Here is a 26,597-nt window from a genome sequence, read left to right as displayed (position 1 = left end):
TGTGGGAGGTGAGCATTGCTGGCTAGGCTTTTGGTGCACATTCCTTTTTAAAAAAAAATGGATTTAGAGTACCCAATTCATTTTTTCCAATTAAGGGCCAATTTTAGTATGGCCAATCCACCTGCCCTGCACATTTTTGGGTTGTGGAGGCGAAACCCACGCAAACACAGGGAAAATTTGCAAACTCCACACGGACAGTGACCCGGAGCTGGGATCGAACGGCGCCGTGAGGCAGCAATGCTAACCACTGCACCTACCGTGCTGTCCCCGATGCACATTCTTAATTGCTGTTGAGAAGGTGGCAGTCAGCCACCTGTAACGGATGAATGGTCATCAAGCTAAAACGTGAAGCACTCTTTCATCTCTTGGACACAGTCTGATTTGCTGAGTGCTTCCAACTTCAGTAGTACCTTGTTTTTTGTATGGATGTTTGATGACTTCAGGCTGGCTGGTAACTTGCCAGTCACTCTCCTATGTGGGTCAGAATGGAGGAGAGTTTGTGCAGGGGGTTGAGAGTGAAAGCACTAGCAACAGCGCCGCTCCCGATAGCCCCGGGGAAGTACTCAGAGAGTCCGGTAGTTTCGCCAACATTTCGGGTTGGGGGCAGGGTCAAGGGAAATGCCGATTCAGGGGAACCACAGATTTGAGCCAGGGAGGTGGGATGGAAATTTTCGGAAATGGGAGGAGAAGGGGATTAAGATATTGAAAGATTTGTTTCTTAGGGGTCGGCTTGCAGGATTGAAGGAGCTCGAAGCGAAGTCTGGGCTGGAGCAGGGAGAAATGTTTAGATACATGCAGGTTTGTGATTTCGCCAGAAAGGAGATACAGAACTTCCCGGAGAAGCCAGCCTCCACATTGCTGGAGGAGGTGCTGACGACGGGGAATGGAGAAGGGGGTAGTGTCAGCGGTTTACAGAGCTATTTTGGAAAAGGAGAAGGCACCACTGGAAGGGATCAAAGCAAAGTGGGAGGAAGAGTTGGGAGAGCATATGGAGGAGGGGTTCTGGTGTGAGGTGCTCCGGAGAGTGAATACCTCCACCTCGTGCGTGAGGTTGGGGCTGATACAGCTGAAGGTGGTGTACAGGGCGCACCTCACGAGGGCGAGGATGAGCCAATTCTTTGAAGGAGTAAAAGACGTGTGAACGTGGCGCGCGCGCGGGGCGGGGGGGGGGGGGGGGGGGGGGGCCTAATAACGTTCATATGTTATGGTCCTGTCCAAAGCTAGAGGATTACTGGAAGGAGGTTTTTAGGGTAATTTCTAAAGTGGTGCACGTGAAACTGGACCTGGGCCCCCGGGAGGCCATATTCAGGGTGTCGAACCAGCCAGGGTTGGAAACGGATGCGGAGGCAGTTGTTGTGGCCGTTGCCTCATTGATAGCCCAAAGGCGGATCCTGATGGGATGGAGAGCAACCTCTCCACCCTGTGCCCTGGCGTGGCGGGGTATCTGTTGTAATTCTTGACTCTTGAGAAGGTTAAGTTTGAACTGAGGGGAAGGACAGAAGGGTTCTACAATTCATGGGCATTATTCATTATGCACTTTCAAGAACTGGATAGCATGGAACATTAGTTGGGGGGGCGATGGGTGTTAATGCGGGCTATGGGTGATTCCTGATTCCTTTTTGTCAGTTGTTTATGTGAACATGTGGGTGAATGTTTTGGGTTTGGTGGGAGGATGGGATTGTTGTTGTTAATATGGGGATTGACATATTTGATACTGATTATTGTTTATTGTTGGTGGGTGTAAAACTGGGAGAAAATGCGAAAAAAGAGGACAATAAAAAATATTTTTAGAAAAAATATATATACATCAAACATAACCATACCAAAAGGAAAGCAAACAGGAATACAAATAACAAATAAATAAAAATCTAACACTCCACCATCCCTTCTCCCTGCCGCTATCCTCCACCACCCTTACCTCCCTGTTTTTTGACCCCCAACAACCCCCCCCCCCCCCCCCCCCGCACTGCTGATATCTTAACTGTTTTCAAAATAGTCAATGAATGGGTGTCAACTCCACGCAAACCCCTCCGTAGTACCACTCGAGGCCAATTTAATCTTTTCCAACCTGAGGAATTCCACAAGGTCACTCACCCAAACCCCTGGTTTTGGCGGCCCTGGGTTCCTCCATTCCAATAAGATCCATCTCCGGGCTACCAGGGAGGCAAAGGCCTGCACATCAGCCTCCCTTGCCTCCTGAACTCCCGGGTCTTCCGAAACTCCAGAAATCTGGACTTCGGACTACCTTCACCCTCAACACCTCAGACATAACATCAGCAAACCCATGCCAGAATTCCTCCAGCTCAGACAGGCCCAAAATATGGGGATATGGTTCGCGGGCCCACCCGCACACCGCCCACAACTATCCTCTACCCTCTCAAAAAACCTACTCATCCCAGCCACCAACATATGTGCCTTGTGGACTACCATGAACTGAATAAGGCTAAGCCTCACACACGAAGAGGGTGCCTTTAGTCTCCTCAAAGCCTCCACCCATAACCCAGCCTCCCAACTCCCTCCCCAGCTCAGGTGTGTCCTCTCCAGGGGCTGGTTTAGCTCACTGGGCTAAATCGCTGGCTTTTAAAGCAGACCAAGCAGGCCAGCAGCACGGTTCGATTCCTGTACCAGCCTCCCTGGACAGGCGCCGGAATGTGGCGACTAGGGGCTTTTCACAGTAACTTCATTGAAGCCTGACAATAAGCGATTTTCATTTTTTTCATTTTTCATTTCCTATCGGGGCGCACTCCCAATCCATTAGCTCTTTGGCGATCTCCAACACTCTACCTTCGCCCACCCCTGTTTTCGACACCACCTAGTCTTGCAACCTGGGGGCAGCAGGTCATGAAAGGACGGTACCTGCTTCCTAACATAATCCCTCACCTGCAAATACTGGAACCCATTCCTGCTGGGCAACTCGTATTCTTCCACCAACCCCTCCAAGCTCGAGAAGCTGCCCCCAACGAATAGGTCGCCAAACTGCTCAATCCCCATGGGTCGCCACCCCCACGTCTAGCCCACCCGGAGCAAACCTATGATTCCTGCATACCGGTACCCAAACCGAGGCCCCCTGCAGCCTCAGTTGCTGACCCCATGGTCCCCACAACTCAGGGATGCCACCACCACGAGGCTTGTGGAATATCTGGCCAGCGAGAACAGCAGATTGCCGTCAACAGTGCCCCAAAGCTCAAGTCCTTACAAGAGGTTGCCTCCGTCCGCTCCCATACCGACCCCTTACCCACTTCCTGACCATGGCTATATTTGCTGCCCAGTAATAATTCATCAAGTTTGGCAAAGCCAACTCCTCTCTCTCTCTCTCTCTCTCTCTCTCTCTCTTCCCCCCCCCCCCCCCCCCCCTCCGTCTCCACTCTAGCAGCACGTCCTTTATTCGTGGGATTTACACGCCCAAATTAACTCTGAAATCAGGCCATTAACCCTCCTAAAAAAAGCCTTTGCAATAAAGACCCGGAGGTTCTGGAACAGAAATAAGAACCTCGGGAGGACCGTCACCTTCACAGACTCCACCTGCCCCGCCAGCGACAGGGGAAGCATATCACACCTCTTGAAATCCCCCTTCATTCGCTCCACCAGCCGGGACAGATTCAACTTGTGCAACTACTCCCACCCCCGCGCCACCTGAATACCCAGATACCTAAACCTCGGCCCCCCACCATCTTAAACGGCAACTCACCCAACCTCCTCTCCTGCCCCCTCGCTTGGATTGGGAAAACCTCACTCTTCCCCATGTTCAATTTGTACCCTGAAAACCGGCCAAATTCCTCCAGTATGGCCATAATACCCTCCAGTGGGTTCAATATAGAGAACAATTGATCGTCCGCATACAGCAAGATCCTATGCTCCACCCCCTCCGCACTATTCCTTGCCAACCCCTTGACGCTCAGAGTGCCATTGCCAGTGGCTGTATCGGCAAGGCAAAGAGCAATGGGGAGAATCCACAAACCCCTGCCCAAACCAAACCACCCCAGCACCTCCCACAATTAATCCCATTCCAGCCGCTGAGGACCCGGGTTCGAATCCCAGTCCTGGGTCACTGTCCATGTGGAGTTTGCACATTCTCCCCATGTCTGCATGGGTTTAACCCCACAACCCGAAGACGTGCAGGTTAGGTGGATTGGCCACACTAAATTGCCCCTTAATTGGAAAAATAATAATTGGGTACTCTAAATCGTTTTTTAAAGTTTAAAAAAAAAAAAATATTTTTAAAACAAGACCTTCTCCGCGTCCATAGCAACCGCTACCTTCACATTTCGTCCCTCGGGGGGCATCATAGATCATAGAACTTGCAGCGCAGAAGGAGGTCACTCGGCCCATCGAGTCTGCACCGACTCTTGGAAAGAGTCTACCCAAGCCCACACCTCCATCCTATCCCCAAAACCCAGTAATCCCACCCAAGACTAAGGGCAATTTAGCATGGCCAATCCACCTAACCTGCACATCTTTGGACTGTGGGAGGAACCCGGAGCACCCGGAGGAAACCCACACACACGGGGAGAACATGCAAACTCCGCACAGACAGTGATCCAAGCCGGGAATCGAACCTGGGACCCTGGAGCTGTGAAGCAATTGTGCTAACTACTATGCTACCATGCTGCCCCGGTATAATCATTATAACGTTTAACAAACGCCTAATATTGGTCGACAGATGCTTCTCCTTTACAAACCCTGTCTGATCTTCCCCTTTCACCTCCGGTACACAGTCCTCAATCCATTTGGCCAAGTGCTTGGCCAACAACTTGGTATCCACGTTCAGCAATTAAATTGGACGGTAGGACCCACACTTCTCTGGGTCCTTATCCCTCTTTAAAATTAAGGAAATTAAGGGGTGCGACATCGTGGGGGGGCTCTCACCTTCTTCTTTGCCTCATTCAATGCCCTCACCAGCAGGGGCCCCAGGTCATGGAGTCATAGATGTTTACAGCATGGAAGCAGTCCCTTCGGCCCAGCTTGTCTATGCAGCCCAGTTTCTATCATTAAGCTAGTCCCACTTGCCCGCATTTGGCCCATGTCTCTCTGTACCCACCCTGACCATGTAACTGTCTAGCTGCTTTTTAAAGGACAAAATCGTACCCACCTCTATCACTGTCTCTGGCAGCCCGTTCCAGATGCTCACCACCCTCTGTGAAGAAATTTCCCTTCTGGTCTCTTTTGTATCTCTCCCCTCTCACATTAAACCTATGCCCTCTAGTTCTAGACTTCTCTACCTTTGGCGAAAGTATGTCGACTATCTACCTTATCTATGCTCCTCATTATTTTATAGACCTCTATAAGATCACCCCTAAGTGGAGTATTGTGTTCAATTCTGGTCGCCACACTACCAGAAGGATGTGGAGGCTTCAGGGAGGGTGCAGAAGAGATTTACCAGGATGTTGCCTGGTATGGAGGGCATTAGCTATGAGGAGAGGTTGAATAAGCTTGATTTGTTCTCACTGGAACGAAGAAGGTTGAGGGGCGACCTGATAGAGATCTACAAAATTATGAGTGGCATAGACAGAGTGGATAGTCAGAGACTTTTTCCCAGGGTAGAGGGGTCAATTACTAGGGGGCATAGGTTTAAGGTGCGAGGGGCAAGGTTTAGAGGAGATGTACAAGGTAAGTTTTTTTACACCGAGGGTAGTGGGTGCCTGTAACTCGCTGCCGGAGGAGGTGGTGGAAGCAGGGACGATAGTGACGTTTAAGGGGCATCTTGACAAATACATGAATAGGATGGGAATAGAGGGTTACAGACCCCGGAAGTGTAGAAGACTTTAGTTTAGACGGGTAGCATGGTCGGCGCAGGCTTGGAGGGCCGAAGGGCCTGTTCCTGTGCTGTACTTTTCTTTGTTCTAAGCCTCCTACGCTGCAGTGAAAATGTCCCAGCCTATCCAGCCTCTCCTTATAACCCAGACCATCAAGTCCTGGTGGCATCCTCGTAAATCTCTTCTGCACTCTTTCTAGTTTAACGATATCCTTCCCATAATAGGGTTACCAGAACTGAACACAGTATTCCATTTGTGGGCTCACCAATGTCATGCACAACTTCAACATGACATCTCAACTACTGTGTTCAATATTCTGACCAATAAAACCTAACCGGCTGAATGCCTTCTTCACCACCCTGTCCACCTGTGACTTCATCTTCAAGGAGCTATGAACCTGTACTCCTAGATCTCTGTTTTGTAACTCTCCCCAATTGCCTACCATTAACTGAGTAGGTCCTGCCCTGATTTGATCTACCAAAATGCACCACCTCACCCAAATTAAACTCCATCTGTCATTCATCGGCCGACTGGTTCAATTGGTCAAGCTCCTGTTGCAATCTTATATAACCTTCTTCACTATCCACTATGCCACCAATCTTGGTGTCATCTGCAAACTTACTAACCACGCCTCCTACATTCTCATCCAAATCATTTTTATATCCAATTGTCTACCTCACCCTGGATTCTGTGAGATTTAACCTTTTGTAACTACCTACCATGCGGTACCTTGTCACAGGCCTTGCAAAGTCTATGTAGACAACGTTGACTACACTGCCCTCATCTACCTTCTTGGTTACCACTTCAAAAAACTCAAGCAGATTTATGAGACATGACTTTCCCCTTACAAAGCCATGCTGACTTTTCCTAATTAGCCCATGCCTGACCAAATGCCTGTAGATCCTTCCCCTCAGAATACCTTCCAACAACTTAACCACTACAGAAGCAGGGCTCACCGGTCTGTAGTTCCCAGGCTTATACCTACAGCCCTGCTTAAACAAGGGCACAACATTTGCTTCCATCCAATTTTCAGGCACCTCTCCTGTGGCTGTCGATGATTCAAATATCTCAGCTAAGGGGCCGGCAATTTCCTCCCTAGCCTCCCACAACGTCCTGGGATATGTTTCATCAGGTCCCGGGGATTTATCTATCTTGATCCTCTTTAAAAACTCCAGCACCTCCTTCTCTGTACTATAGTAAGAAGTCTTACAACACCAGGTTAAAGACAAACAGGTTTGTTTGGAATCACTAGCTTTCAGAGTGCAGCTCCTTCATCAGGTGAGTGAAGAGGTGGGTTGCACAAACACATATATAGACAAAGTCAGTGATGCAAGATGATACTTTGAATGCGAGTCTTTGCAGGTGATTAAGTTTTTACAGATCCAGACGGTATGACTGGTGAGAGGGATAATCACAGATTAAAGAGGTGTGGATTGTCTCAAGCCAGGACAGTTGGTAGGATTTCGCAAGCCCAGGCCAGATGGTGGGGGGGGGTGAATGAAATGCGACATGAATCCAAAGTCCCAGTTGAGGCCGTACTCGTGTGTGCGGAACCTATCTAGCTATCAGTTTCTGCTCGGCGATTCTATGTTGTCGCGCGTCCTGAAGGCCGACTTGGAGAACGCTTACCCGAAGATCAGACCGAATGCCCTTGACTGCTGAAGTGTTCCACGACTGGAAGGGAACATTCTTGTCTGGTGATCTACCTCCAGGGGCCATTCAAAGGCCCCCTCCCCCAGCAACGTCTCCAGAATTTTGGCTACATAAGAGCCGGCGTCCGCTCACTCAATGCCCTCTGGCAACCCCACACTCCTCAATTTTTGTCTCTGGGAGCGGTTCTCCAGATCTTCCACTTTCTCTTTGAGCCGCTTCTGGGTATCCCTCAACATCCCAATTTCAGCTGCCAACGAAGTGAGCTGCTCCTCATGCTCCCCCACCATCTCCTCCTCCTTCTGGATCGCCCGATTTTGGATCTCCAACCTCAGTTCTACATGATCGATCCCCACCTTCAGCGGGTCTAGATACACGAGGTCTTCCAGAGCTTCTTTTCTCTGTTGGCTGAACTTCTCATTCAAGAAGTCCACCAGCTGCTCTTTCGACCATTGAGATGGTAGGGCTAACCCCTTGCCCTCCGTCATCTTTCCCTGTGTCGCAGGGAAAGGTTTTTGCTCCAACTGCTCCTTTCGCCTAAAACCACTAATGGTCCACGTATCCATCCACCGGTGGAATATATTCTTCCTCCACCACTCCTGCACCTTTTTTCGTCAAAACATCTGCCCATTAATCGGGAAAAGGACCATCAAAACCGCCATGAGCGGGAGCTGCCAAATGTGCAACCACTCACACCATGGCCACACCCGAAGTCCCTATAGATCATTTAAAGCATGTGACTGGAAGGCTGGCTATATGCGGTTGACTTGAGGGATCTCTATCTCAGTAGCATGAGCAGGGAGCCTCACATGCAGTCTTGAGGACAAAAATAATTTTCCATACAAATGTGGCATTTGCATGCAATAATATCGTCCCTGGTAACAGACTCTTGGAGGTAGGAAGAACTCGGCATATACTTCATATGTATTTATATGTCTTGCTAATCCAGTATGTTTGGTGGAGTCACTGGGGGAAGCAGTTAAGACTATATGACCTCGGCTCAATACCTGGAAAATGTCATCAACAACATTTCTGGAAGCACTTGGATCACAGGCCCGTGTTCCTCTAAAGGTCCCTTATGGTTAAAAAGCCATTTCAGCTGTTTTCCTACGATTTCAATTTTGTTTTTTGCCTAAGTTGCAATGAATGATCGGGAATCTTCTACCCAGAGAAATTTTAGTCCCATGTCACCACCTTCCGCTAGATTTTAAACACACGTTGCATGGTGCGTGCAGAGGCTGCACGTTCTCCCTGTGTCTGCGTGGGTCTCCTCCGGGTGCTCCGGTTTCCTCCCACAGTCCGGGGATGTGCTGGTTGGGTGGATTGGCTATGCTAAATTACCCTTAGTGTAAAAAAAGGTTAGAATGGGCTACAGGGATAGGGTGGAGGTATGGGCTTAGGTAAGGTGCTGTTTCCAACAGCCGGTGCAGACTCAATATGCCGAATGGCCTCCTTCTGCACTGTAAATTCCATGATTTTATTTTGGGATGAACCTCGGATGGAGTAGAGATTTAGAAGACCTTTTTGTAAGAAATCTCTGATTAACGAATACGGATTTCTTTCCCAGACTTCGCAAGAGTAATAAAATGGGCAAGAGTGAGTCAACATCTTGTTTTGCATCACTCCCAGTTTTTAAGTTTCTTACATTTATATTGATGAGGCACAAGATTCCCAAACCTCTTGCGCATCAACACAGCATACCACAGAATTATGTTTATTTTAGGGCATAATGAAAATTTAAATTGCTATGCTGGAAGTGTTACATTGTGTGTACCTGCATGCCATTGTAATGTAAAGTTGCTCGTCAGAGCTAGCATTAACATGGGAATAGAGAATAACACTATCCATGGTGTGATATATAGTCACGTGTTAATAGAATTGTAAAACAGTCTAAAAGGAGCCTGCATGGAGACATCGGCACCATGCATGACATTAACTGGGATCTGTACAGAACTGAAGATTAACAAAAACGGGTTCAAGTTTAAACATATGAGTCTCAAGATCTCATCAGTGAGACACCAAACAAATCCATAAAACAACATGGAGATAAGCGCTGGTATGAAAGGTGGCTTTGAAACAATTAACCCAAAGCAGAATACCAAGAAATTAAAGACTATAAGCAGCTGAAGCCTGACGTGTGACTAAGACTATAAACTAAAGAAACATTTGAAGACGCTTACTACCAGCATGGAAGTTGAGGAACCTACCAGAGTGAGTGGCAGTCCAATGCAATACCCCGAGTGACACAGAGTGTAGGAACTTGGCCAGATCACAAGACAGGTGAGCAAAGGTACAAAAAAGTAGCCCCGAGTGATGCATAGGGAAGGAGCCTGGTTGGATCACAAGATGGGTGAGCAAAACTACAAAAAACATCATTGTCCAACAAGAACATGGTGGAAAATTTAAGTCCACTTTAGAAATGAACGATATGAACATTCCCTTCAGAAGGAATGGGATAAATCCACAGTGCCTGAAAAAAGCAGATGACTTGTCAATAAAGAGAATTGAAATTCGAAGGAGCGCAAAGAGTGAATCTAATGGAGACAACCAATTTCCAGAAACAGAGTACTGCAACTGTTCCTCCAAACGTGACAAACTGAAATGTAGAACGGTCGAGCCTCAAATCGTCTGAATGTATAAAGTCAGAGGCTTGAGGTTGGGGAGAAGGGATACCAGGTAAAGATTGTATTGTAGATAGCTCTGTTAGAAGTGAGAAAGTTTTCTTTAGAGAAGAAAGATGGGTTTGTTTGCCTGCATGCCATTGTGGTGCTCGACAGAGCAAGGATTAATGTGGGACTGAAGAACAGCACCACCCATGGAATGATATATGGTCATATGGTTATAGACTTGTAGACCAATAAATTCAAACAGCTGGTGACCTAATATGTTGTTTGATTTCAATTATTATTGACAAAACATTCATCGTAAAGATTCAAACAAACTACAAAGTAGTGCAACTCAACACTATATCCAAAAATTACTGTATAGAAATTTTATACTTGTAAATTTAACTTCTCTAAGCCTGTTGAGACCACATATTTTTGTAGGAAGCAAATGATCTCTCTTGCAAAGTGAAAGCATGGTGTCTGTCTTACACCCTTTGTCTTTTATGGTTCTCTTTCTGCTGGATGCAATCCTATCTTGTGCTTTACAACCACCAAATTTTCAAAATAATTTGCAAAACGGATAAAAAGCACACCGTATGTAAACATATTGAGATTAGCAGAGCTAAGTGTGGGTCTCATAGAGACTGGGCTAATAGAGAATAAGGAAATGGCAGGCATGTTAAACAAATATTTTAGGGTGGCACCCTGGTGCAGTGGTTAGCACTACTGCCTCATAGCCCTGAGGACCCCAGTTCGATCCCAGCCCCAGGTCACTGTCCGTGTGGACTTTGCACATTTTCCCCATGTCTGCGTGGCTCTCAGCCCCACAACCCAAAAAGATGTTCAGGCTAGGTGGATTGGCCACACTAAATTGCCCCTTAATTGGAAAAAAAAAGAACTGGGTACTCTAAATTTATTTTTAAAAAAATGTTTTTAAGAGTAGAATCGATCTTGTGTGATAGTGTCATATGAGAGCACCTTTAAGAAATGGATGTTTAAGCAATGTACCTTTAAGAAATGGAGCAGCTCATATTACTGAAGTGATGTCAGAGTGTGGTGGAGCTGGGTTTTTAGCTCAGCCATTTTGCAGTGTTTTGGTTTCAGCTTTGAGGAAAAGAACTTGGGTGTGTCTGTGTTTGCAGTGAGCTGGATCTGCGGTGATCTCTGCCAGGAAAGGCTATCTAAATCATTTGGGTGATTTAAACTCATAATAGTAATGTCTTTAACCTGATGTGTTTCTGTTGTTAAAGGTGTTAAGTCTTTTGGAGGTTTGAAGGAACATTTTGAGGGATTATTTAGTGTTGTATTATTTTCGGGGTTATCTTTGGAATAAGGGGTGGTAAATGATCCAATGTTTATTTGAAAAGGTTAAGTTGAATTCATGGAATAAACATTGTTCTGTGTTTAAAAACCCATGTATCCATAATTGTAATACCACACCGAGAGACCAGGCCGTGTGCTTCAAAAGCAACAATACATTAAAGGGAGAGGTTGGTTGAACTCCATGAAACATCACACATCTTCACCGGACACTTTAGGAACTTTCAAGCGGTTATTGGATAGGCACATGGAGCACATCAGAATGACAGGGAGTGAGATAGTTTGATCATGGTTTTGGACAAGGCTCGGCACAACATCGAGGGCCGAAGGGCCTGTTCTGTGCTGTACTGTTCTATGTTCTATCTGAAAACGCCGCCCCCATAACAATAGTGTAAAAGTCGCTTTTCTATCCTGCCTAATGTTTCTTGTCCAAGGACAATGGTCTATTTTAGCTTTTGATGATCAACACAAACTGCTGTAGCAGCAGCTAATCATTAGTATCATGGAATCATAGAATTTACAGTGCAGAATTTCCAGCATTTTCTGTTTTTCGTTTCAGATTACCAGTGTCTGCAATATTTTGCCTTTGGAGAATGATGTGGAGTTCTCCTGCCTCAATTAGATTACTATTAGAGAGGATATTGTTGCTTGTTAATGTTATGCTTGCACAGGAAATTCTATTTGCCCCAAATACTTCATGTGGCACTGCAAAAAGGGCTGCTAACTTGCCAGCTGCTGTATTGCACTCCCCTTCCCACCCACCCCACCACCTGCTGTGATCTATTTTACCTCCGAGTTTTTTTCCACTATTTCTTTTATAGATTTGCATATACATTAGATTCATCCTGAATTATTGTCTATAGGTCTTGCATTCAACTGGGGAGCACTTTTAGGATGGTCTGCTGTGAAGAATTCCTGTGATTGGTCAATCTGCCTACCACTTTATATTTCTGGTATCATGTGGACATTGATATATGACACTATTTATGCACATCAGGTAAGATTATAAATTAAATCTAAGTTTTGGTTCTCCAACTTCTAGACTAGAACAGGCAGCACCCACAAGAGTTGCTAAAACCTAAATCAGACCACGGGCGGGATTTACCGACGAACCCGCTGCATGTATTTCGGCAGCATGACAGTTGGATTTTCAGACCCCGCCGTTGTCAACAGGATTTCCCAGTGACTGCACCCCTTGTCGCCGAGAAACCCATGGGACCGGAATACCTGACCCGCGTGAACAGCCGCTAGATCATGCCTCGTGTTTACTATGAACAATTATAATGGTATTACAACATACAGCAGCTGTCCAATAGGGTACAAACAACTGACATTTATATTGTCTTTAAATAGAAAAATAATCCAATTTGCTTCATGGAAGTGGGATTAAAGAGGTAGATTTAAGGAGAGACTTAAACAAGGAGAGGCGTGTGGAAAGACTGAGGGGTTTCGGGGAATAAAAGAGAAGGGTGAATGTATAATACATCAGCAAAAGTATTTCATACAAAATATCTTGGGTTAGGAATCTGAAAATTTTGTGTTTGTGTGTTTCAATGTCAAGTTAACAATAACTTGCAAAATTTGAGTTACTGGACCATTATTTAGGATTTTGGTGAATTTGTGATTTACCTATTAATCTAGTAGTATAAATTGTTCAAATACTTCTGTTGCTTCCAGCAACAAGCAGGGTCAAATTTGAGACTTCTTCCTGTTAGTGTTGATTTGCTGCATCCTAACATCACATGGGGTGACTTGACTTACCACAGAGATTCTCCCACTCATCCAGCATAACTTGTGTGAAAACAAAATCTAATAACAAGGTTCAAGTAAAAGCTAATTACTACGGATACTGGAAATCTGAAATAAAAACTAAATGTTGGATAAACTCTGTTCTGTGGAAGGGTCATATGGACTCGATGTTTAACTGTGTTTCTCTCTCCACAGATGCTGCCAACCTGCTGAGTTCTTCCAGCAGTTTCTGCTATTATTAAAGTTGTTGTGTTTCATTTAGGATCTTATCTTTAACATATGAAGTTAGCATTAAAAACACGAATGCTAATTAAAGCATGTGGAGAATTTTACTTTAGGATCAAAATGCAAATAAGGTTTTACAATAAATTTAGAATATCCAATTATTTTTTCAAATTAAGGGAAATTTAGCATGGTCAATCCACCCACGCCGCACATCTTTGGGTTGTGGGGCTGAGACCCACGCAGACACTGGGAGAATGTGCAAACTGCACACGGACAGTGACCCGGGGCCAGGATCGAACCTGGGTTCTCAGCACCATGAGACAGCAATACTACCCACTGCGCCACCGTGCCACCCTGAAATGCAAATAAGTTTGCCCATCTTTCTAATTTTAGAAATAGTAACATTTGAGCAAACTTATTGAAATTCCCATAGTTTTTTAGTGTAGACTTCATTTAGCTATTTTTATTTTTAAGAATTGGCATTGGACTTGAGTACAATATGCACGGTGTAAAAGGCATTTTGTTTCTACTGGGTAGGGGTGATTTTCCAGACAGTGCACCTCTAATCAAGTCCGTTTCCTAACTGTCTTAAGCCTGGGTGGCCCGGCTCCAGGTCACAGCCTGTGTGGAAATTGCACATTCTCCTTATGTCTGCATGGGTCTCACCCCCAAAACCCAAAGATGTGCAGAGTAGGTGGATTGGTTGTGCTAAATTGCCCCTTAACTGGGAAAAGATAATTGGGTACTCTAAATTTATTAAAGAAAAAAAAAGCTGTCTTAAGCCTGGGTGAATGGACAATCTGAGATGATAACTACCACTTAGTGATAGTTTAGAACATAGAACAGTTCAGCACAGAACAGGCCCTTCGGCCCTCGATGTTGTGCCGAGCAATGATCACCCTACTCAAACCCACGTATCCGCCCTATACCCGTAACTCAACAACCCCCCCCTTAACCTTACTTTTAGGACACTACGGGCAATTTAGCATGGCCAATCCACCTAACCCGCACATCTTTGGACTGTGGGAGGAAACCGGAGCACCTGGAGGAAACCCACGCACACACTGGGAGGACGTGCAGACTCCGCACAGACAGTGACCCAGCCGGGAATCGAACCTGGGACCCAGGAGCTGTGAAGCATTTATGCTAACCACCATGCTACCGTGCTGCCCTTTCTTATCCTTTCTTCGACAGTCTTCAATTCCTTGACACTTCCTCTCTTAAAGCATTGTATTCAGTCTGGCTTGAAGAATTTACATGCATGATACGTCCTCTTTTTCCCGTACAAGCAAACTTGAAGGGGCATGTCAAAGACCATTCTTTAGACTGTTTTGTTCTGGTTTTCTGTATCTAGGATAAAGCAGATGATGTTCTAATAGGAGTGAAATCGACTGCATTGATGTTTCAAGAACAGACCAAACAATGGCTAATTGGATTTAGCACAATCATGCTGACAGGATTGACTGTGGTAGGACTAAACTGCGACCAGACATTGCCCTACTACACTGCTGTGGTAACTGTTGGAGCTCACCTGGCTCATCAGGTATGAACATTTGCACATTTCTGTATAGTACTTACAGTTTTTTTTTAAAATGCCTTTTAAAATTACGAGACTGGAGTTCGGCCATAATTGTAACTTCAGCTTTTACTTTTTTTCGTGGTATTCCCTTTGTAGTATTTTGTGTGTTCTTTTGAAGCAAAATCCCCATCACAAGTTGCAACAAAGGGCTTTAACAAAATAGCACACAAATAGTGGCAGTTGGGAATATGGTGAACGATTGCCTTTTATATGGTTTTGACAAAATTTGATATATATTTTGTAGCTGGGACAACGTATTATTTACATGTGTGACCGTATAACCTGCGTAAGTTGCATTCTGGAGCTATTTATTTATTTAATTAAATAAATTTAGAGTACCTAATTTTTTTTCCAATTAAGGGGCAATTTAACGTGGCCACTCCACCTAACCTGCACATCTTTGGGTTGTGGGGGCGAAACCCACGCAGACACTGGGAGAATGTGCAAAATCCATACAGACAGTGACTCGGGGCTGGGATCAAACTCTGGTCCTCAGCGCGGTGAGGCAGCAGTGCCACCGTGTCGTGTCTGCATCAGCTACAGGATAATCTGGCCTAGAAGCTCAGCATTTGAGTGGAACCCAGCTGGGTTCTGGGGTCCAGCAGACCTCCGACTGGATTTTCTTGCCTCAAACGGATGTACATCAGCAACTGTGTGGTGCTCGCCAGATTGTGCCCTGGAACCTGTCCACCACTTTCACCCACCAAGGTGTATGTCTCTGTGCTAGTGGAGGGTGTGACCCCTCGACGGTGGCATCCTTGGAGCTCCCCTCCGAGGTGTTCCCTTGGACGGCAGGAGGGTCCACCCAGATGGTCCGGCACCATAGGATGGCAATTCTGCAGGGGAATGGACATGTGGCCAGTCGGAGGGAAGGATCATCCGTCTGGCATGAACAACTCGCGTGTGACGGGTCATCTGGGTGAGGGCCAGTAGATCCTCGCCAGTGCGGCGAAGGCAAGCCCAACGTCAGTGACTGATCTGTCCTTGGCCACCTCCGTAGCCTCTAGGGCCCGTTCCTCGTAGGGGCTGAGGACTCTGATGTCCAGCACCCCGCCGCCCATGTGGGCCAACTTTTCTTGCGAGGACAATGGGGACATTTTCAATTGTGCGCTTCATGCATCATTTGCGTGGGTGGGGTGTGCAAGTGGGTACCAGAGTGTGCTGGGGAATGGGTGCAGTATTGTGACTGCGGGGGTGCCAACCGCATGGCTGGGGTGATCACCAGAGGTGGCAGGCGGGACCGGCGTCAAGGGGCTGATGCCAACTCGCCCATGTGGTCTGGTGGAAGTCATTCTGGACTCCACCACTTTCAACAGTCAGGCCAGGTCGGCATCACAGAAAAGTGGAGCTGGTCTGTGCGGTGGCATGGCTACCTGCTGTCTAAGGTTTACTCTATGGGATTGGTTTGAGAGCCGCTTCCCCTCGTTAGCAGGGAGCTGCCGAGCACGGTTCAGGTGAATCAGCTGGTGGGATAGTCATTTCTGGCATGAAGCCTGTGGGGCATCATTAAGTGGCCTTATTAACGTTAGATACCGGTGACGGCCTCGCCAGGTCAGCCATCTGGAAACACCTGGCAGTTCCCGCTTGCTACCACACATAGGGGCTGGTTTAGCACACTGGAGGGGCTGGTTTAGCACACTGGGCTAAATCGCTGGCTTTGAAAGCAGACCAAGGCAGGCCAGCAGCACAGTTCAATTCCCGTACCAGCCTCCCCGAACAGGCGCTGGAATGTGGCGACTAGGGGCTTTTCACAGTAACTTCATTTGAAGCCTACTTGTGACAATAAGCGATTTTCATTTCATTTCATAGTAACTTTCCCATTAGATTTACCAGGATGTTGCCTGGTATGGAGGGAAAATCTTATGAGGAAAGGCTGATGGACTTGAGGTTGTTTTTGTTAGAGAGAAGAAGGTTAAGAGGTGACTTAATAGAGGCATACAAAATGATCAGAGGGTTAGATAGGGTGGACAGTGAGAGCCTTCTCCCGCGGATGGAGGTGGCTAGCACGAGGGGACATAGCCTTAAATTGAGGGGTAATAGATATAGGACAGAGGTCAGAGATAGGTTTTTTACGCAAAGAGTGGTGAGGCCGTGGAATGCCCTACCTGCAACAGTAGTGAACTCGCCAACATTGAGGGCATTTAAAAGTTTATTGGATAAGCATATGGATAATAATGGCATAGTGTAGGTTAGATGGCCTTTAGTTTTTGACTTCCCATGTCGGTGCAACATCGTGGGCCGAAGGGCCAGTACTGCGCTGTATCCTTCTATGTTCTATTGTATCCCTTGTTTCTGTTGAAGAAAATAATGCTAAGACATCGGAAAGTAAAGTCTCAACATTTCTGTGTCCTCAAATTGACATCTTCACTGACAACTAACGGGGAAGTCCAGGTATCTGCAGCTCGCTGGCCTGGAAAGGAGGCCCAAGCCTCAACATTGGGTATAATTTAAGCCTGTTCATTAAGGTGCAGGGACCATTCCATGCATCTAGTTTGGGCCAATGTGAATTCATTTCTAGGCCAAAACATAGCATCACAAGGAAAGGAATGAACCAAACATGAGGCAAAGTGCCTTCTGTGGATTGTGAATTTTGGATATTAAAGGAACACGTTTTGATCATGGGGACATTTGTGACCAGAACAACAACATCTTTTATTTATGTAGCATCTTTAATTTAATTAAATATCCCAAGGCACTTCACATGGGCATTGTGAAACTAAGTATGATGCCAAGTCACAAGAGGGAATATTATGTCAGATGGTCAAAAGCTGGACCAAAGAGGAAGGTTTCAAGATGTTTCTTAAAGAAGGCAAATAATTGACTTGCAGGGGTGGCCATAGCCAGTGGTCACACACAGGGCAGCTCCTGCTTGAAGGCACAAAAAAAGAGCTCCTTTTACTCGATACTGGGTGGAATTTTGACGAATATTGGAGTAGTTGTTTCCCCCGGAAGTGGTATGTCTGCTGGTTATCAGACCTGGCAGAAAACAGTGAGAGATTTGGCTGAAATGTTGGCGCAGGCCTGTGCTGCAGCAGCCACTGTAAACATGCAGGAGGGGGAAGAGCTGCTGCAATCTGGAAGGCCCCAACTGGAATTGATGGCTTTTATTAAGGTGGAATTCTAGAAGCAGAGGAAGGAAACGGGAAGGATCACTCAAAGGCCATCAAAGGAGCTGTGGCACCCCTGAAGAGTTCTTTGGAGGTGCAGGGGTCACAGATTCGGGAGATCGAAGGAGTGATCTCCGACCACAGCGAATCGTGTGGTACTCTGGAGGCGGAGGTGGGGCTCCTAGGGGACCTCTGTAAACTGTAGACGGCAAAGGTTGAGGAGCAGGAGAATACCCCGAGAAGGCAGAACCTGCGAATAGTGGGCCTGCCTGAAGGAGTGGAAGGTGTGAGTGCCATAAGGTATGTCTCGAAGATGCTGGCGGGGCTGGTGGCAGAAAGGATGCTAGGTAAGGCGCCTGAAGTGGACCGAACATATAGGTCCCTGAGGCAGAAGCCTAGAGCTGGAGAGCCACCACGGGCGGTGATCGTGAGACTCCACAAATTTGTGTGTCGAGAACTGAGCGGACAATCCTTGGGAATCGGGGTGCTGGCACTTTGTAATGGTTGGGAGCATGTTTGAAGTGGGGGTAGGGATTGGAGGATTTTTGTCTTTTTTGGGGGAGAGGGGGTTTGCTGTTTACTGTTGCGATTGTTAAGGGTTGTAGGGGTGAAAAGTTTATGTGGGGATGGATGTTCCCATCCCCCCCTCTTGTTTTATGGGTCTGTTTGTGTTTAATTAACATTTGTTTGTTTGCATTTGGAGAAGGCTGCCTGGAGTTTAGGGGAAGTCTTTGTTTGGATGGGGGGGGTTTATGGTCAACAGGGAGCCTTTTTCCTTGAGCTGAGGAATGGGGAGGGGGAGGTTATTGGGAGATGCCTTTGGGCAGGGGCTGCCGTGCTAGCAGGTGATGCTGGTGAACGGAAGTGGGGGAGAAGGCCAAGGGCCGAGAGGGGTGGCCTGGGGAGGGCAAAGGGGGGGGGGGGGGGGGGGAGGTTGTTGCAACGTGGCAGGGGGTGAGAGATGACATATTAAGGGCAGGAAAAGGGGCCATCTGGGATGGGCTAGGTATAGGGTGGAATTAAGGGGGCGAGAGTTAAGTGGGGAAACTGATGGACAGTAGAGGGGATTGAAGGCGAAAGCCTCTGGTAAGGCTGGTAACGAATGTCCAGGAACTGAATGGGCCAGTTAAAAGGTCACGGGTGTTCGCACACCTCAGGAGCTTGAAAGGGAGGATGGTCTTTCTGCAGGAGACGCACCTCTGTGTGAAGGACCAGGTTAGGTTAGGAAGGGGTGGGTTGGGCAGGTTTTTCACTCAACGTTTGATTCAAAATCGAGGGAGGTGGCGATTTTAATGAGCAAAAAAATGAGATTTGTGAGTACGAAGGAGATGAGGGATCCTGATGGGGGATATGTGATTGTGAGTGGAGTAATGGAAGGGGCACCGGTGGTGTTGGTAAATGTGCATGCCCCGAATTGGGATGATGTGGGTTTTATGAGGGAGTTGTTGGCAGCGATCCCAGATTTGTCACGCACCAGTTGATCATGGGAGGAGATATTAACTGTGTCCTAGAGCCGAGGGTGGATAGGCCGAGCCCCAGATCGATGGGTAGGGAATGAATGGTAAGGGAGCTGGGGGGGTTTATGGAGAGGGTGGGTATGGTGGATCTATGGCACCTTCAGAACCCAGGGGGAAGGAAGTATTCCTAATTTTCACACGTCTATAAGGTGTATACGAGGATTGATTACTTTGTAGTGAGTCGGATGATTTTGGTTGGGGTGGAGGGGCAGAGTATGCGGGGATTGTTCTCTCAGACCATGCGCCCCATTGGCTGGAGATTCTGTTTAGATCGGGACGAGAGCATAGGCTGGGGTGGAGGTTTGACTCGGGGTTGTTGGCGGATGGAGGTTTTTGTGATAAGGTGTGGGCGGCGACTTAGGAGTATGTGGAGTTGAATCAGAATGGGGAGGTGTCGGCGGCCATTTTCTAGGAAGCACTGAAGACAGTGGTACGGGGGATATTATTTTGTTTAAGGCTCGTGCGGATAGGAAACGAGGGAGGAACATAACCATCTCGTGAGCGAGATAGTGGAGGTGGACAGGAAATATTCGGCGGTGCCCACCGTGGAGGAATTGGCGAGGAGAAAAAAGTTGCAGGGGCCGTTTGACAGGCTGTCAACGGGGAGGACGGTAGGACAACTGCGCAAGGCAAAAGGGGTGGAATATGAGTACTAGGAGAAGGCGAGCCGCATGCGGGCGCACCAGCTGTGGAGGCAGGCTGCATCCAGGGAAATATTGAAGATACGGACTGGGGCTGGGAATGTGGTGTCAGAGCCAGGGAAGATAAACATGGTGTTTAGGGAGTATTACCAGGGACTTTACGAGGCAGACCCGGGGGGGAGAGGAGGGGGACATGAGTGGTTTCTCGATGAATTGGAATTTTCCCAGGTGGAGGAAGCAAGGAGGCAGGCGTTGGAGGAGCCCCTGGGGCTGAGGGAAGTGCTGGATAGTATCAGGGGTATGAAGTCACGGAAGGCCCCATGGCAGGATGGGCACCCGGCGGGATTTTATAAGAAATTTGCGACGGACCTGGCACCACATCTGTTGGGGGCGTTTAATGAAGCGCTGGAGAAGGAGGAGTTGCCAGAGATGATGACGCAGGCAGTAATCATACTAATCCCGAAAAAGGGTGGGTCGCATAGGCCCATATTACTATTGAACACGGATGTGGCATTGGTGATGATCTTTCAGGAACACTGAAGGCAGGAAGGGTCACATAGGACTGGGAAGTGGCTAATGTAACACCACTATTTAAGAAGGGAGTGAGGCAGGGCAGCACGGTGGCACAGTGGTAGCACTGCTGTCTCACGGTGCTGAGGTTCCAGGTTCGATCCCGCCTCTGGGTCACTGTCCATGTGCAGTTTGCACATTGTCCCCGTGTTTGCATGGGCTTCGGCCCCACACCCCAAAGATGTGCAGGGTAGGTGAATTGGCCACACAAAATTGCCCCTTAATTTATAAAAATGAATGGGTACTCTTAAATTTAGAAATAAATAAACACAATAAATAAATAAAAAGAAGGAATAGAGGCAGAAGATGGGAAATTATAGGCCGGTTAGCCTGATTTCGTTCACTGGTAAGATTTTAGAGTCTGTTATTAAAGATGAGACTGCAAAGTACTTGGAAGTGCATGGTAAAATAGGACTGAGTCAGCATGGCTTTGTCAAAGGAAGGTCGTGTCTGACAAATCTGTTAAGAGTTCTTTGAGGAGGTAACAAGGAAGTTAGACAAAGGAGAACCAGTGGACGAGATTTATTTAGATTTCCAGAAGGCCTATGACAAGTTGCCGCATAGGAGACTGTTAAATAAGTTAAATAATAATAATAATCGCTTATTGTCACAAGTAGGCTTCAATGAAGTTACTGTGAGGACGAGTGATATGAGTTCACAAAGCTTTGACTTATACAGAGGTACGAGGCAGGGGGGCCCACTGTCGCCGTTGCTGTTTGCGCTGGCCATAGAGTGGTTGGCGATGGCTCTCATGGAGTCGGCGGAGTGGCGGGGGATTTTGAGGGGACAGAGGGAGCATCGGGTGTCGCTCTATGCCGATGACCTCCTGCTGTATGTTTCGGATTTGTTGGAGAGTATGGGAAGGATTATGGGTCTGCTGGGGAGGTTTGGAAGGTTCTCTGGGTACAAACTGAATAAAGAGAAAAGCGAGGTATTCCCGGTGAATGAGCTGGGACAGCGGGCTAATTTAGGGAGGGATGCCATTTACGGTAGCGAAGCTTTAGGTATTTGGGGATTTGGGTAACGAGGGATGGGCAGGGCTCCATATATGGAACTTAACGAAGCTGGTGGAGGAGGCCAGGGAGGATCTTAAGAGGTGGGATACACTGCACTTAACGTTGGCGCGGAGAGTCCAAGTGGTGAAAACGAATATTCTGCCGAGGTTCTTGTTTATCTTTCAGGCTCTCCCGATCTTTATACCAAAGGCTTTTTTCTGGAAAGTGGACACGATCATTTCCGACCTTGTATGGGCGGGGAAGGTGCCGAGGGTGGGCAGGACCCTGCTACAGAGGCAGCAGGGGGGTTGGCGTTGCCGAATTTGCTTCATTATTATTGGGCGGCAAATGTGGACAAGTTGTGACGGTGGTGGGAAGGAGAAGGGGTCGAGTGTGTTAGGATGGAGGAGGAATCTTGTCAGGGGTTTAGTTTGAGGGCTGTGGTGACGGCAGTGTTGCCAATGGCTCTGAGTAGGTATTCAGGGAGCCCAGTGGTGCAGTCCGTGGTGAAGATATGGAATCAGTTGAGGAGGCATTTTAGGGTGGAAGGGATGTCGGTGCTAACGCCGCTGTGCAAGAATCATGGGTTTGAGCCAGGGGGATGGATAGTGTATACAGGAGGTGGAGGGTAGTGGGGCTGGTCAAGGTGAGGGATCCGTATTTGGAGGAAGGATTCGCCAGTCTGGTGGAGCTAAGGGAGAGGGTAGAGCTGCCATGGGGAGTGAGTTCAGGTATCTGCAGGTTAGGGACATTGCGCGAAAGAAGATTCTGGAGACGGTTCCCTAGGTTGCCGGGGTACACCTTGCTGGAGCGACAGCTGCTTCTAGATGTGGAAGGGGAGGGAAGAATTGGGGATATATACAAGTGGCTGGGGGAGCAGGGAGGCGAGCAGGTGGTGAAGATCAAGGAGAAATGGGAAACTGAGTTGGGAGGGGAGCTCAATTGGTGAGTATGGAGTGAGGCACTGCGTAGGGTAAACGGGACCTCGTCTTGTGCAAGGATGAGCCTGATACAGTTTAAGGTGGTGCACAGGGTGCATATTTGGGGCTGGTTTAGCTCAGGGCTAAATCGCTGGCTTTGAAAGCAGACCAACGCAGGCCAGCAGCACGGTTCAATTCCCGTACCAGCCTCCCCGAACAGGCGCCGGTATGTGGCGACTAGGGGCTTTCACAGTAACTTCATTTGAAGCCTACTTGTGACAATAAGCGATTTTCATTTAATTTCATTTCATTTCATATGACTCGGGCAAGAATGAATGGGTTCTTTCAGGGGGTAGCAGATGAGTGAGAGAGGTGTGGGCGGGGGCCAGCGGATCACGTGTACATGTTTTGGGGTTATGAAAAATTGGGAAGATTCTGGGCGGGAGTGTTCGTAATCTTAGACAGGGTAGTGGAGGATAAGGGTTTTGGTGGCAATATTTGGGGTTTCAGAGAAGCCGGAGCTCATGGAGAGGAGGAAGGCCCATGTCTTGGCCTTTGCCTCTCTGATTGCACTGCGCAAATTTTGCTGGAGTGGCGGTCGGCATCGCACTGGGGGTAGCGGCCTGGTTGGGTGATCTGTAGGTTGGAGAAGATTAAGTATGAGTTAAGGGGCTCTGCAGGGGGGTTTGAAAAAAAGGTGGGGTCTGTTTGTGACCGTGTTTGACGAGCCGTTCGTCTCGGGGGGAGGTGTGAAATAGGGGACAAATCTGTACAGACTTTATAGTCGATTGCTGGGAAGCATGTTTCCGGAGGTGTTTATTTCCTGTCACCTGTTTTGATACATGTTTGTAATAAAAGACATTTTTTTTAAATGGAGGCAAGCAATTGGTGAGAGACAGAGAGCCATAGAGTGGGAATTCCAGAGCTTGAAGCCTGGCAACTGGAAGTATGGCCACCACCAGTGGGGCATTTAAGATTGGAACGCAAGGGCATCACGGTGGCGCAGTGGGTTAGCACTGCAGCTTCACGGCGCCGAGGTCCCAGGTTCGATTCCGGCTCTGGGTCACTGTCCGTGTGGAGTTTGCACATTCTCCCCGTGTTTGCATGGGTTTCGCCCCCACAACCCAAAAAGATGTGCAAGCTAGGTGGATTGGCCACGCTAAATTGCCCCTTAATTAGAAAAAAAATGAATTGGGTACTCTAAATTTATTTAAAAAAAAGATTGGAACGCACAAGAGACCATAATTAGAGGAGCACACATATGTCAGAACGTTGTGAGGTTGTAGGGTATTAGAGAAATGCGGGGGAGGGGAGGTTTGCCAAGGGATAGTTAACTCTGCCTTTGTTGCTGAAAAACAAATTGTGGAAGAAGGGATTCCTCAAGAAAAATTCAGTTTAGGTATCAATAAATTCTCATTTTAAAGACCTGGTATTCTATCAATAGGAGATGACTGACTTTCAAGATTATCAAGTCATCAACATGAACTTTATTTATTTAAACAATGTTACATCAACCATAATACAAATTTTTTATGGCCATTCTCTTTCAATTAACCCTTTAAGTAGAACATTTTGTCCACTTTACAATGCCATTTTATTTAAATGCAAACTGTTCTTTCAAAAACAGATATACTCATTGGACATAAATAATCCTCAAGATTGCTGGAAGAAGTTTAATTTGAATCGCACATTGGGATTTATACTGCTTTCTGGAATTGTACTTGGAAACCTATGGAAAAGAAGAAATAAGACTGATAAAACTGAAAAGGTGCACCATGAACTATAGTTACTGGCAGCTTTTAAACCAGAAATCAAAATAATGCAGTGGAGCAGATAAAGATACCCAAGCCTATATTGTACATTTATTGTTATTCTGTAAATGTATGTGTTTTTGTTTCATAGAACTGTACTGTTTGGAATTATTCAATTATTTATAAAAAAATTAAAATTGAATACATCTTTTTACATCTTTAGGTTTTACCCAAATATTTCTCTTGTTTCAACATCAGAAAACACCCCAGTAAGCAGATCTTTGCTCCCTGCAAACTAAAATGTGACTTGCAATATTAAATCTCATAGCACTACATCGAGGTAAAACAGAAACATTTAGTACTTGATAATGATGCACAACCTTACCACCCAGACTTCAGGTTGAAAAAGGATTAAAAACTCTTAGAAAACTATTAAAAGTCTTATGACCAGGATAGGAGGAGTGCACAGTAATACATAGGTTGTACTATTAGTTTAAATGTTTAATTAACTCACCAAAATGACAAACTATTTTCCTTCACTAATGTTAGACCCAGAATAAAAGATTTTAATCAGGCTCACTTCAATCAATGTAGATTGATTGATTTATATAAAACAAAACTTGTTTTAAAACAAGTTGCAAGAACTATTTAACATGAAATTGTAACCTGGAAATATAATTACCCCTTTTAAAATTCCACAGTACATGCACAAAGGGCAAACAGATAGGGTCTCTGCAGAGAGGGGTTTTGACTTTATCAAATAGAAAGAATATTAGATATTCATAATCTAATATTCTCATAAAGAAAATAGACTTTATTAAAACAAGGAGAAAGTTCACACGGTTTTGACGCTGTAGAACTGGTGTTCCCTTATGTGAAGACAGAGCACTAGTCTTAGTAGATGACTGGAAGTCATTACCAACTGAGTTTTGGTGTGGAGGAAAGTATAGCTGAATCAATCCCTCGTTTCAGTCCCTCGGTTTCTGAAGACCGACATGTTCCACCGAGGTGATCATTCCAAGCTGGATAACTGACAAGGCAAAGCGAGTGAGAGCTGGGCAGCTTTTCCATTCCTTAGTTCAGTCCCAACTTGACTCAATAAAACAAGTTCAAAACTTAAAGCTCATCTCTGACATGTGGGGGACACTTTTGAACCCGCACAGTAGCACTGCTGCATCACAGCGCCAAGGTCTCAGGTTTGATCCCCGCTTGGGTCACGGTCTGTGCGGAGTCTGCACGTTCACCCTGTGTCTGCATGGGTTTCCTCCGAGTGCTCCAGTTTCTTCCAACAAGTCCCGAAAGACGTGCTGTTAGGTGAATTGGACATTCTGAATTCTCCCTCTGTGTAGCCGAACAGGCATCGGAATGTGGCGACAAGGGGATTATGACAGTAACTTCATTGCGGCGTTAATGTAAGCCTACTTGTGGCAATAATAATAGTAATTATTATTACTAGCCATCTGCGGGATCGGCTGCACGGGTGAAACATCCCGTGAGAATTGAGAAACATGATTCTCGCCAGAGAGATCGGGCGCGATTCTCCGCACCCGCGGAAAATCGTGAAGTTGGCCGTGAAAACGGCCGACTTTTGCGACGGCCCGACATGGCCCATTTCCCGAGGTATTCACGTCCGGGAAATGGGCTAGGATCGGGGCCGCATCAATCACATGCGCGATGATGCCGGAACGCGGCGACGCGACGAACACGCCCACGTGACGCCGCCCGACGCTGTTAAAGGGCGCGGGCGAGCACAGAAACTAGGCCAGGATGTCGGAGCTCAGGAGAGCAGCCCCGCGATTCGTTGAGGCTGATGTGGAGACGCTGCTCGAATCAATGGAGCAGAGGAGGGGCATCATCTGCCCGCGTAGCGGGCATCGCCACCCTGCCAGCGTGGTGCGCCAGGCCTGGCGTGAGGTGGCTGCTGCCGTTAGTGCTGTGGGGCAGACCCCTCGCTCTGCAGACCAATGTCGGAAGAAGATGCAGAACCTCACCAGGACTGCCAGGGTGTCAAGAGGGTGCCCCCGGGTGCAACCATCCCTCCCTCTTAACTTAATCACCTACCTCTCTTCTCCTCTCCCCCCCCCCCCCCCCCCCCCCCCCCCCCTGGCACGGGGGGTGGAGGGGGATTGGGGCAGAGTGAGTTGAGAGTGGTTCACAAAGTAGTCACAGACCCAGCGCTCTCGCCCCCGTGGAGTGATGCAATGGTCTTATTAC

At 47.2% G+C, this 26,597-nt stretch overlaps 1 protein-coding gene across 1 annotated transcript in view; it reads left to right on the top strand.

Annotated features, from left to right (window-relative positions):
- coq2 (coenzyme Q2 4-hydroxybenzoate polyprenyltransferase) overlaps positions 1-24,597 on the top strand; it is a 49,006-nt gene extending 24,409 nt beyond the window's left edge. Inside the window, exons 5-7 of the mRNA XM_038791688.1 lie at positions 12,193-12,326; positions 14,658-14,846; positions 24,260-24,597. Coding sequence (XP_038647616.1) covers positions 12,193-12,326; positions 14,658-14,846; positions 24,260-24,418 — 482 coding nt within the window. The 3' untranslated portion in view covers positions 24,419-24,597. The remainder of the gene's footprint in view (positions 1-12,192; positions 12,327-14,657; positions 14,847-24,259) is intronic.
- Positions 24,598-26,597: the final 2,000 nt, after the last annotated feature.

The sequence above is a fragment of the Scyliorhinus canicula genome, chromosome 3, assembly GCF_902713615.1.
Source record: "Scyliorhinus canicula chromosome 3, sScyCan1.1, whole genome shotgun sequence".
In the NCBI taxonomy this organism is placed as follows: Eukaryota; Metazoa; Chordata; class Chondrichthyes; order Carcharhiniformes; family Scyliorhinidae; genus Scyliorhinus; species Scyliorhinus canicula.
Note: the sequence above shows the minus strand (reverse complement) of the source record. Positions and strands in the feature narration are given on the sequence as shown.